General features: G+C 45.2%; 1 protein-coding gene across 1 annotated transcript in view; it reads right to left on the bottom strand.

Moving 5' to 3' along the window:
- LOC311137695 (testin-like) overlaps positions 1 to 13174 on the bottom strand; it is a 31967-nt gene extending 18793 nt beyond the window's left edge. Inside the window, exons 1-2 of the mRNA XM_084172240.1 lie at positions 12981 to 13174; positions 6847 to 6932 (exon numbers count right to left, since the gene is read on the bottom strand). Of these exons, the coding sequence (XP_084028366.1) occupies positions 6847 to 6932; positions 12981 to 13007 (113 nt within the window). The 5' untranslated portion in view covers positions 13008 to 13174. The remainder of the gene's footprint in view (positions 1 to 6846; positions 6933 to 12980) is intronic.
- Between the last annotated feature and the right edge of the window lie 6 nt (positions 13175 to 13180).

Raw genomic sequence — 13180 nt, 5'->3', positions numbered from 1 at the left:
GTGCACTCGTACTGGCACTACAGCACGTGGCACTGGCGCAGGATATCCGGGACCGAGGAGGGGTACTGGAGGCCACGAGCGCTGAGCCGGCACACTCCGTCCTGGCTGCATGCCCACCTCAGCACGACACATGCGTGGTGCTAGCACAGGACGTACAGGACTGTACCGGAACAGTACGTGGCTCCGCATAACACGGAACCTGCCCAGTCTCACGCTGCCTAGCCTGAGTACGGGGAGTTGGCTCTGCTCTACCTCTAGGCTCCGCCAACCACCCTTCCAGCCCCCCAAACCTGGTGGCCTCCTCTCCTAGTCCGCTGATTCGTCCTTTAGCTGCCTCCAGTAGCCCCGTCGTCCATGCCGTGTGCCCCCCCCCAAAACATTTCTTGGGGTTGCCTCTCGCGTGTCCGTCGTCGGCACGGTTGGCGCCGTTTCTCCTCTCCTGCCTGGGCATTTACTTTTGCCCATGGCCCTCTGCCCGCGAATATGTCCTCCCATGACCACCATTCGCCCACCTGGGACATCGCCAACTTCTCCTCCTGGGCACGCTGCTTGGTCCTCTGGTGGTGGGATCTTCTGTCACGATCGTCGACAGATGAAGCGGACCAAGGCGCAGCGTGATAAGCGTACATTCTTTAATGTGTACACAACACGAACCAAAACAATAAACCAAATGATACGTGAAGTCCTAGGTTATACACAAAACCTTACGGAACAAGATCCCACAATAAACTAGTGAAAACAGGCTGCGTAAGTATGGTCCCCAATCAGAGACAACAAGCTACAGCTGTCTCTGATTGGGAACCACCCTGGTCAACATAGATCAACACGATCTAGAAACAAAAACATAGAAAACAAAACATAGAAAATCCACACCCTGGCTCAACATATAAGAGTCCCCAGAGCCAGGGCGTGACATATTCTTTATCATTGATTTTTGGTTTAGATGGAGACGTGAATCCAACATACTAATTATTAACTTGAAGATTACATTTGAAATCAACTAAACTAAAAAAATATTTAACAAGCCGTATTAACAAAGATATTGGTAACTAAGCTCCTTTCTATCTGTGATATTTACAGTTGAACCACGGTCAAATCTTTCTGTGGGGGGGCTATAAGGGTGGTTGGCGGAGCCTAGTGTTAGAGCAGAGCCAACTCCCCATACTCATGCAAGGAAGCGTGTGACTGGGCAGGCTCCGTGTTATGCGGAGCTACGTACTGTGCCGCGAGTGTTCCGGCACAGTCCTGTACGTCCTGTGCTGGCACCACGCACGTGTCGTGCGAAGATGGGCATTCAGCCAGGACGGGGTGTTCCGGCTCAACGCTCATGGCCTCCAGTACGCCTCCTCGGTCCCGTATATCCTGCGCCGGTGCTACGTAATGTATCGCCAGTACGCGTGCACAGCCCCGTACGTCCTGTGCTAATGCCTCACACATATTGTGTGGAAGTAGGCATCCAGCCAGGACGGGTTGTGTCAGCTCTCCGCTCCAGACCTCCAGTCCGCCTCCACAGTCCGGTACGGCCCGTTCCTGCTCCCCGCACCAAGCCAGTGGTGCGTGTTCCCAGTCCGGCCCGGCCCGTTCCTGCTCCCCGCACCAAACCAGTGGTGCGTGTTCCCAGTCCGGCCCGGCCCGTTCCTGCTCCCCGCACCAAGCCAGTGGTGCGCGTCTCCAGCCCGGTCCGGCCTGTTCCTGTCCCTCGCACCAAGCCAGTGGTGCGCGTCGCCAGCCCGGTCCGGCCTGTTCCTGCCCCTCGCACCAAGCCAGTGGTGCGCGTCGCCAGCCCGGCCCGGCCTGTTCCTGCCCCTCGCACCAAGCCAGTGGTGCGCATCGCCAGCCCGGTCCGGCCTGTTCCTGCTCCTCGCACCAAACCAGTGGTGCGTGTGTCCAGTCCGGCACGGCCTGTGCCTGTCCCACCGGTGCCTGGTCCGGCACCGGTCAGCTGCTCCACTCCGGAGCCAGAGCAGTCCGCTCCACCGGTGCCTGATCCAGCTCCAGTTAGCTGCTCCACTCCGGAGCCAGAGCAATCCGCTCCACCGGTGCCCAGTCCAGCTCCGGTCAGCAGCTCCAGTCCGGAGCCTGTGCAGTTCGATCCACCGTCGTCGGGTCCAGCTCCAGTCAGCGGTTCCAGTCCAGACCCAGACGTCAGCCCCTCTCCAGGTTCGGGGTCTCCCACACCAGGGTCCAGACAGGGCTTGGTACTTCGTGGGAGGAAGGAGAGGGGAAGCAGCACGCCGAGGTCCAGACCAAACCAGGGGCGCAACAGGGAGGTGGAGAGAAAGTGGTGGTCACGCCCGGAGCCGGATCCGCCTCCGAGGCGGAATGCCCACCCGGCCCCTACCCTGTTATGTTTATGTGGCGCGGTCGGAGTCCGCACCTTTGGGGGGGGGGGGGTACTGTCACGCCCTGACTCAGGGGACGTTTATTTGTTGAGTCAGGGTGTGTATGTTCCGTATAGGTTTGTTGTGTGTACCTTAAGACTTCACGTATCGTTTGTTTGTTGTTTTGTCGTGTGTTTATTCGTTTAATAAACATGTACGCTTATCACGCTGCGCCTTGGTTCGACCAGTCTTTAAACGATCGTGACATACGTTTGCCCACTGACAAAGAAATGATCAGTCTATAATTTTAATGGTAGGTTTATTTAAACAGTGAGAGACAGAATAACAACAAAAAAATCCAGAAAAACGCATGTCAGTAATGTTATAATTTGATTTGCATTTTAATGAGGGTAATAAATATTTGACCCCTCTGCAAAACATGACTTAGTACTTGGTGGCAAAACCCTTGTTGGCAATCACAGAGGTCAGACGTTTCTTGTCGTTGGCCACCAGGTTTGCACTCATCTCAGGAGGCATTTTGTCCCACTCCTCTTTGCAGATCTTCTCCAAGTCATTAAGGTTTCGAGGCTGACGTTTGGCAACTCGAACCTTCGGCTCCCTCCACAGATTTTCTATGGGATTAAGGTCTGGAGACTGGCTAGGCCACTCCAGGACCTTCATGTGCTTCTTCTTGAGCCACTCCTTTGTTGCCCTGGCCGTGTGTTTTGGGTAAATGCCATGCTGGAATACCCATCCACGACCCATTTTCAATGCCCTGGCTGAGGGAAGGACGTTCTCACCCAAGATTTGACGGTACATGGCCCCGTCCATCGTCCCTTTGATGCGGTGAGGTTGTCCTGTCCCCTTAGCATAAAAAGATCCCCAAAGCATAATGTTTCCACCTCCATGTTTGACGGTGGGGATGGTGTTCTTGGGGTCATAGTCAGCATTCCTCCTCCTCCAAACACGGCGAGTTGAGTTGATGCCAAAGAGCTCGATTTTGGTCTCATCTGACCACAACACTTTCACCCAGTTCTCCTCTGAATCATTCAGATGTTCATTGGCAAACTTCAGACGGGCCTGTATATGTGCTTTCTTGAGCAGGGGGACCTTGTGGGCGCTGCAGGATTTCAGTCCTTCACGGCATAGTGTGTTACCAATTGTTTTCTTGGTGACTATGGTCCCAGCTGCCTTGAGATCATTGACAAGATCCTCCCGTGTAGTTCTGGGCTGATTCCTCACCGTTCTCATGATCATTGCAACTCCACGAGGTGAGATCTTGCATGGAGCCCCAGGCAGAGGGAGATTGACAGTTATTTTGTGTTTCTTCCATTTGCGAATAATCAGACCAACTGTTGTCACCTTCTCACCAAGCTGCTTGGCGATGGTCTTGTAGCCCATTCCAGCCTTGTGTAGGTCTACAATCTTGTCCCTGACATCTTTGTAGAGCTCTTTGGTCTTGGCCATGGTGGAGAGTTTGGAACCTGATTGATTGATTGCTTCTGTGGACAGGTGTCTTTTATACAGGTAACAAACTGAGATTAGGAGCACTCCCTTTAAGAGTGTGCTCCTAATCTCAGCTCGTTACCTGTATAAAAGACACCTGGGAGCCCAAAATCTTTCTGATTGAGAGGGGGTCAAATACTTATTTCCCTCATTAAAATGTAAATCAATTTATAACATTTTTGACATGCGTTTTTCTGAAATTTGTTGTTGTTATTCTGTCTCTCACTGTTCAAATAAACCTACCATTAAAATTATAGACTGATCATTTCTTTGTCAGTGGGCAAACGTACAAAATCAGCAGGGGATCAAATACTTGTATATAGGCCTAAATATCATAATTGATGATATATGATTTATAAAGCTTTACATTACAAAAGGTTACATTTAATTTGCTCTGTTAAACCTATCATTTGGAATGACTTTAATAGCAACAGTGAATCTATTTATTTATTAAGATAACTCTCAATCACTCTCACGATAGCACATTCGGAAGTAGTCAGTGATAAATATCAAAACTAAGCAGGGCTGGGCTTTTTAAAACCCTGGATGGGAGACCAAATGGATAACTGTAGAAGATGCTAGCCAGCCTATGCTTTTTTTCTGATAGTGGATATAACGTTGAAGATCTGATGTTGTTTCAAAGGTACAAATACAACATATTTTACAGTGGGAGAAAAAAGTATTTAGTCAGCCACCAATTGTGCAAGTTCTCCCACTTAAAAATATGAGAGAGGCCTGTAATTTTCATCATAGGTGCACGTCAACTATGACAGACAAAATTAGATAAAAAAATCCAGAAAATCACATTGTAGGATTTTTTATGAATTGATTTGCAAATTATGGTGGAAAATAAGTATTTGGTCAATAACAAAAGTTTCTCAATACTTTGTTATATACCCTTTGTTGGCAATGACACAGGTCAAACGTTTTCTTTAAGTCTTCACAAGGTTTTCACACACTGTTGCTGGTATTTTGGCCCATTCCTCCATGCAGATCTCCTCTAGAGCAGGGATGTTTTGGGGCTGTCGCTGGGTAACACGGACTTTCAACTCCCTCCAAAGATTTTCTATGGGGTTGAGATCTGGAGACTGGCTAGGCCACTCCAGGACCTTGAAATGCTTCTTACGAAGCCACTCCTTCGTTGCCCGGGTGGTGTGTTTGGGATCATTGTCATGCTGAAAGACCCAGCCACGTTTCATCTTCAATGCCCTTGCTGATGGAAGGAGGTTTTCACTCAAAATCTCACGATACATGGCCCCATTCATTCTTTCCTTTACACGGATCAGTCGTCCTGGTCCCTTTGCAGAAAAACTGCCCCAAAGCATGATGTTTCCACCCCCATGCTTCACAGTAGGTATGGTGTTCTTTGGATGCAACTCAGCATTCTTTGTCCTCCAAACACGACGAGTTGAGTTTTAACCAAAAAGTTATATTTTGGTTTCATCTGACCATATGACATTCTCCCAATCCTCTTCTGGATCATCCAAATGCACTCTAGCAAACTTCAGACGGGGCTGGACATGTACTGGCTTAAGCAGGGGGACACGTCTGGCACTGCAGGATTTGAGTCCCTGGCGGCGTAGTGTGTTACTGATGGTAGGCTTTGTTACTTTGGTCCCAGCTCTCTGCAGGTCATTCACTAGGTCCCCCCGTGTGGTTCTGGGATTTTTGCTCACCGTTCTTGTGATCATTTTGACCGCACGGGGTGAGATCTTGCGTGGAGCCCCAGATCGAGGGAGATTATCAGTGGTCTTGTATGTCTTCCATTTCCTAATAATTGCTCCCACAGTTGATTTCTTCAAACCAAGCTGCTTACCTATTGCAGATTCAGTCTTCCCAGCCTGGTGCAGGTCTCCAATTTTGTTTCTGGTGTCCTTTGACAGCTCTTTGGTCTTGGCCATAGTGGAGTTTGGAGTGTGACTGTTTGAGGTTGTGGACAGGTGTCTTTTATACTGATAACAAGTTCAAACAGGTGCCATTAATACAGGTAACGAGTGGAGGACAGAGGAGCCTCTTAAAGAAGAAGTTACAGGTCTGTGAGAGCCAGAAATCTTGCTTGTTTGTAGGTGACCAAATACTTATTTTCCACCATAATTTGCAAATATATTCATTAAAAATCCTACAATGTGATTTTCTGGGGAAAAAAATCTCATTTTGTCTGTCATAGTTGACGTGTACCTATGATGAAAATTACAGGCCTCTCTCATCTTTTTAAGTGGGAGAACTTGCACAATTTGTGGCTGACTAAATACTTTTTTCCCCCACTGTATACAAGGTTTGTCTATGTTGAAAATGGGTTACAATAATGACATAATCCTGTGGTTGAAATTTCACCCTCAAAACTACTGTTTTTGCAAATCCAATGTATTTTCCACGTAGATTTCACATCACAATGTGTGACAAATTACGTTGAAACAACGTTGATTCAACCAGTTTGTACCCAGTGGGCTGTGTGTCATTGTGGCGGTTAGGTGTTGCCATATTGACCGGCCACTGCAGTAGGCAAAAGGGCACCTGTTGTGATGTCTTCCAGAAAGCTAGCCGGGTGTGGATAATTGTCTGGGTACGCGGGAAAAAGGAATGCTGGCTTAATTGGCGTGAGGGAACAGTGGGACACACATCTATTTTCATGAGTCATTGGTCCAGATAATGACTGCATTGTAAGTCAGGGAATCAGACAGGAAGTCTAAGGAATGTAGGCCCCTTTAGTTCTACAGAGGACTGGAAACTGTACTAAACACAACAAGAATCAGGTGCTACATGCTTTGGGGGGCTGTGGCTTTCCCTGTTGTGAAGCAAAGAGAAAACAAGCACTGTTGTTGGCCACACTGGGTCTGGTTCATATTGAATTCAATAAATGAAAAGTAAGAAAATATATGTTTTTGCATGTGCACCGGATAGAAAAAACATGTTTTTGCATGTAAACTGATCCGGTGCACATGTAAAAACTAGTTTTTTCAAACTTACTTTCCTCCTTTTCTGACCATGCTGGGTCAACAGAGCAGAGAGCAGTACAAACCTCCAGAAGTGCAGCTCGAACCCCTCGCATTTGTCCTTGCATTTCAGGCACGCGGCTCCAGCACCAATCTCGTGGCCCAGGCTCATCTGCCAACAGACATAGCACATGAATGAGATTAACATACTTTACCTGTCTCGAGAAATGATTTCATACAGTAGGGAGTTTCAGGCCAGGACTTGATAAACTATATATACAAAAGTATCCTTCAAATTAGTGGATTTGGCTATTTCAGCCACACCCATTGCTGACAGGTGTATAAATCGAGCACACAGCCAAGCAATCTCCATAGACAAACATTGGCAGTAGAATGGCCCGTACTGAAGAGCTAAATGACTTTCAACGTGGCACCGTCATAGGATGCCACCTTTCCAACAAGTCAGTTCGTCAAATTTCTGCCCTGCTAGAGCTGCCCCGGTCAACTGTAAGTGCTGTTATTGTGAAGTGGAAACGTCTAGGAGCAACAACGGCTCAGCCACGAAGTGGTAGGCCACTCAAGCTCACGGCAGAGTGCTAAAGCGCGTAGCGCGTAAAAACCGTATGTCATCGGTTGCAACACTCACTACCGAGTTCCAAACTGCCTCTGGAAGCAACGTCAGCACAAGAACTGTTCGTCAGGAGCTTCATGAAATGGGTTAATATGGCCGAGCAGCCGCACACAAACCTATGTTCACCATCCGCAATGCCTGGCCTGCACAGAGCCCTGACCTCAACCCCATCGAACACCTTTGGGATGAATTGGAATGCCAACTGCGAGCCAGGCCTTATCGCCCAACATCAGTGCCCAACCTCAATAATGCCCTTGTGGCTAAATGGAAGCAAGTCCCCAAAGCAATGTTCCAACATCTAGTGGAAAGCCTTCCCAGAAGAGTGGAGACTATTATAGCAGCAAAGCGGGGACCAACTCCATATTAATGCCCATGATTTTGGAATGAGATGTTCAACAAGCAGGTGTCTGCATACTTTTGGACCTGTAGTGTATTTACTGTAGTTCATATGGTGGAGTCAATACTTACTTAGGCCTAGTTGTTTTGGAGTGGCCTCTTCAAATTCCCTAGTTAGCAGAATCTACAATGTTCTGTTTTTTGCCGGGTGTACACTACACAATTTTGGCCCCCATTTAGCTGTCCCAAACAAGTTTTTGAGATTGGAGACAAAATCCCCATGCAATTGCTTCAGGGTGTGTGGCCGTCACCGACACTTATTTAATCTGAGCGGGTCAGCGATGCAATCTACAGATCCCGTCTTTGAGCAGACCCAGACATCCCAATATTTTCAAACATGTTTGATTTTATTGACACAAAATCTGCAATGATCTTGTAGTGTGAGATGTGCAATGATACGTTTTGAGAAAGGTGATCAGCAATAGCTAATGAGAGCTCGTCAGAGAAGAAGCCAGTGAGATGATGACGTCGTTTCGCATCACCCAGAATGTGTAGACACTCGAGCTACTACCAGTATGCGTTTGTACTTGCCTTTAACCAAAGCCAAAGTGTCAAAGCATTACAGCTCTGAATTTCACAAGCAATGTTATTCGATAAAAAATGTTGGCTAGATATTTCAACTCTGTATGGCAGGTGTGAATGATTGACTGAAAACGTCTCTGAGGCTTCTTTGTTCTAGCTACGTTAAGAATCTAATCACATCATTGTTTTGGCGAGACAGCATGGTGGTATGGAGAATCCTCACAACCAAGTGAAGAATCCTGTAGTGTGTGACACCCCGTCTGTGCCACATCGTTTAGTGTGCGTACCACTACATTGGCAAGATAAAATACTACAGGAAAGACGGTTGTTTAATGTGAGAGGCTCAGAAATGTTAGGATTTTGAAAGTCGTGTAGTGTACACCTGGCATTACTGTATAGCTTGACATTTGGGTATAAACATGCCTAACAGAGATGTGCTAGGAAAACATAATCTTACTAAACTCAAATACAGAATTGGATGTCCCATTAATCCCTAATCCACTAATCTCCCCCTCAGATATATTCCAGATTTGACGCTTAAGCCTACTTTTCTCAACCATTTGCATGCATTCTCTTCTTCTGATTCCTTTACTTCAGTGCCTATTTTGGTCAAATATAAAAGCAGCTCTAAAGTTCTGTGTTGCCACCTTTTCGAATCAAACCAGACTCACTAGACTAGGTCTGCGTCTCAAATGCCACCATACTCCCTATATATTGTAATACTTTTGACCAGGGCCCATAGGGAATAGAGTGCCATTTGGGATGCATACTAAGGCTAATTCCAGAGTTTGTAGTCACAGCCCATATTGTAGCACTCTTTCCTCCCTCACATTCGCATCATTCAGTCCGACGTCACTTCTCAGACGGACTTCAAACACCAGTGTTGTCCGTCTTGCCCCGTCAAGGCTGTCTGCACCCTTATATGGTCAAGTATTCCACGATGCTGAAAGCCCCTTAGGACTCCAGCACACACTGCTGTTTGGAGAAGCCCAATGTGTAGCCGGCCTGTACACGGAGGAATGCTAAGCTAAAGCCAGACTAGAGCTTTTAAGAGCATGACTCCGTTAATAATATTTACGTTACATATCAACCCCCTTTTCTCCACTTATCAACAATAGACATGTCTCAAACTATATCTGTCTAGGTTTATAACGAAAGCGGAGAATAGCCAGAGATGGTCTACAATGTAGCGGCTTTGGTCTAGATATTGGTCTGAGCCAGCCATGAGTCTCTCCAAAGTGTCCAACTCATTGTTTCTGTGTTCAACAGAATATCCAGCTGAGAGTTCATCACTTCTGAAAATATAAATATTTATGAATTGTTTCCTTAAACCACTTGGGAACACCATAGAATCCTTGCCATTTTTGGGTGGGTTGAGTCAGTGTTGGAGACTTCCCAGAAGCCTATTAGTGAGATATTGATCACTGTATCAAAGTGTGGACCTACTGTTCAGTCTTCACTAAAGCACTTAGGCTATGAGTATAACGTTTAAAACTAGCAATGACAATGACACATTGCCATGAGTCACTTGCCGTGATGAGTCACATGCTCAAGCCACACCAATGACAAACAGCAGCCAGTACGTACTGCAACCATGGTACTGTGTCACAGTAGCCTATAGCTTTGTCCGTCCATGTAATGTATAAGTAGAGGTTTGTCAATGAAGGCCTACTTTAGTACATTGACAAATAGTGTATAATAGTAGCCTATAATAATATTATAACAGTAGTCTATACATAAGGGAAACACAAGTGAATAGTTCAAGGACAAAGTAGCCTCACTGTCCAGAAAAACAGTGAATTTCAAGCTAAATATGATCTAATGAGCAATGGCTCTAAATCTTGAGCACTTGTTCATGCTTTCAGAATGTATTAACTCGATTGTTATATTGAAGGAATCTTATATTTAATGTAATCGAGCATAGACAATCAAAACACAACCGTTTCCTTTGGTCCAAGATCATTTGCAGCTTGACACAACTATCGGGGCCTCATTGATGATTAGTGATCTAGTAATTTCAGCGGCTTCATGCGGGTAATCTACTGAAAGTGAAAGCCATTACTGCGGGTCTTTCACTTGACGAACACGCGAGGGGCGCAATGGAAAAGTGTCAATGAGATTCACCTGTCACCAGTGGTGTAGTGGAGGGTATACACAGGTATATGCCATATACCCACTTTTTTTTGTGGGCATTGCGTATACTCACTTCTTAATCCCTACGATGCGTATCAAAGTAGTGTAGTGGAGCTATACACTGTATCCATTAATAAGGTTGATGGAACAGATCAGAAAGTTTAGCTTAAAATGTTGATAAACTATTATTTCTTCACATTTTAAGTGCAGCAATGTGCACACGGCAGTAGGCCTATGTGCAAATGTTTTTAAAAAAGAATCCCCTGTTCTAAAATGCGCACTGCACATGCAAGCGGTTTCATGGACAGAGATGGAAATATCCGTTCTAAATTTCGAAAAAGGGAAATCTAAAGATGCAACAACTATCATTGATTGCTAATATGACTAGAATAATGCCTTTGGCTGCTAGACAATGAAAGAAAGTTTATTTGAAAACCAATAGAACAGGAAAGTGCACGAGGAAGTAATTAATTGCCTCCACATTTTCCTGGTGGGATTTTGTCTATAGGCTACTTTGCAGCAAGGTAAGCCATGACTCATAATATGAAATAAAATATCCAGGATTAAAACAATTAAGGAACAGGAAAATATATAGTGATGCTAATGATAGGCCTATCAGTCTTCTAGTAGCCTAGATGGAAAAGCTTTCCCCAACTAGCTACAAAGTAGCTTATGCCTACCTGGCAGAATGATATCATGATTATTTGCATCAATCTAGTGGCCATTTGTTTAGCAAACTCCATCAAATTTGCACTACAGAAATACTGCTGACCAAACAACAGTGCTAGGTGCCTGCTCAGTTGAATTAAAGGGTAAGTACACTCAAAAATCTATATTCCATAGATTTTTCCAAGACCTCAAAAGTGGTCTCCTGATGTGGTTTAAGCATTGTTGTGGACTTAGAACATCCAATTTTGTTGTTTTTCTATTAAAAAAGTGTTCGTTTGAGAGCGAAAACCTGTGAATTTCTGACTCAGTTGACGAGTTCATTTATCTTTCAATAGTAGGCCTACTATTAGCCTACTTGCACAGTACAACTTGCAGTACAGCTTGGGCTGACCTGACTGTGAAAGACCAATATGAGATTTATCATTTTAGGTCATTCAAAGTGTATGTCACTCTATTTCATAGAATTTTTCACACAGGGTGACTTTCCTTCGCCGGGCGGGCTATTTGGGAAATGTTGGGCAAAATGTGAGTATACCCACTTCTCCAGGCACCACTAACGGTCACCCGATTGAAGTTGGAATTTAAAACCGTTAAGGTTAAGGTTAGGTAAGGGTTAAGGTAAGGTTTAAGGTTAGGGGTTAAGGTAAGGGACATCCCAAGGAACCTTGATTGCACTAACCAAGGTGCAATCCCTTTGTGAAAGAGCTTGGACCTTGATGACAGCTGACAGACAAAGGCTGTCTGGAATTATAAAGCCCCACCCTACCCACTTTCGCTGCCACCAGACTTGACAGCAGAAATGTATCCCCTTGAGTTTTTGTCTGTTTGACTTAATGACAATTATCGTAGTTGTGTTATTTAAATGATGATGCGAGTGACTCAATCAGTGTGTGGATGATGCTTTCTTTTGTGTAAAAAATATGCTGCATTTGTTCTCTGCTGCAGCAGGCAGCTCATGGAGATTGTGGTATTGCTGCTGAGTGCTGGAAGATAGTGATGGGCATTCCGAGTCTTTTTGTTGAGCAGGCACATTTGGCTCCGTTCACTTAAAAGAGCCGGCTCATTTGGCTCCCAAACGGCTCTTCCTTCAAAATGCTTAAAAATGTACCTAGAACCATGATTTTTAGAACCACCTTGAACCAATCTCCAATGTAAAGCCCAAAAAATAGGCTCCATTGTGTCAGATCGTGAAATGCGTGTTTAAATAAATGTTTACCTGGCCAAATTATTAGATCACCTGCAAAAAACTAAGTATGTTTATTTTTAAGCACTGCAAAAATTAGCGTGGAACAGAATGTAGGTGCTCTCCCCACTAATTATTATTTCTGCAGTGAAGATTCACACTCTTAAAGAATTAGTTTTTAATTTATCTGCAGATAATCGTTGTTTTAAACTCAAAAAGCAGTAGTAGCAGTATGCAAAATAGCCAAATGAACGGCTCTTTCACCGATATGATTCAGTTCCCAACGTTCACCAAAAAGATCCGTTCAAAAAGAGCCGTTCGTTCGCGAACGACCCATCACTAGTGTGAGACAGGACGGAACGTCCGTCCTCCCACCTTCAAACATGAAAATATTGTGAAAAAAATATTGTACCAACGAAGCGAATAATGTCAATGCATATTAAGACAACCCCGGGTTTGTTATTTTTGTATTTCATAACTAACGCAAAGAAAGACGTGCAAGGTTCTATAGCTACATTGCTCATACTAATCTAATTTTTAAAGTAACAAAAGCATTCTGTAGCTAGTAATGTAGCTGGCTACACATTGACAGGACTAGGCAGGCACCTTCCTTGCTGACTTTGCTACCTGGTAGGATACACCTTTTAGGGTGTTGCCATGTCTTATCTGGAAGCATGAAGACTTACCTTCTTTATTTCCTTTTCTACCTCCATTTTCAGTTCTCCTACTATGTTGTTTGAGTCCCACCGTAACTTGCAAATAAACACCAAAAACTTGGACTGACTTTACGCTGACACCAATCTTTAGAAACAAAACCGAGAGCTGATCGATTTTACTCTGCCACCACTTCTTCGAGCACGGCCGTCCCGTTCATTGCATTGAGGGG

The sequence above is a fragment of the Coregonus lavaretus genome (genome assembly GCF_964263955.1).
Source record: "Coregonus lavaretus genome assembly, chromosome: 11".
Classification (NCBI taxonomy): domain Eukaryota; kingdom Metazoa; phylum Chordata; class Actinopteri; order Salmoniformes; family Salmonidae; genus Coregonus; species Coregonus lavaretus.
This window is presented reverse-complemented; position numbering and strand designations above follow the sequence as displayed.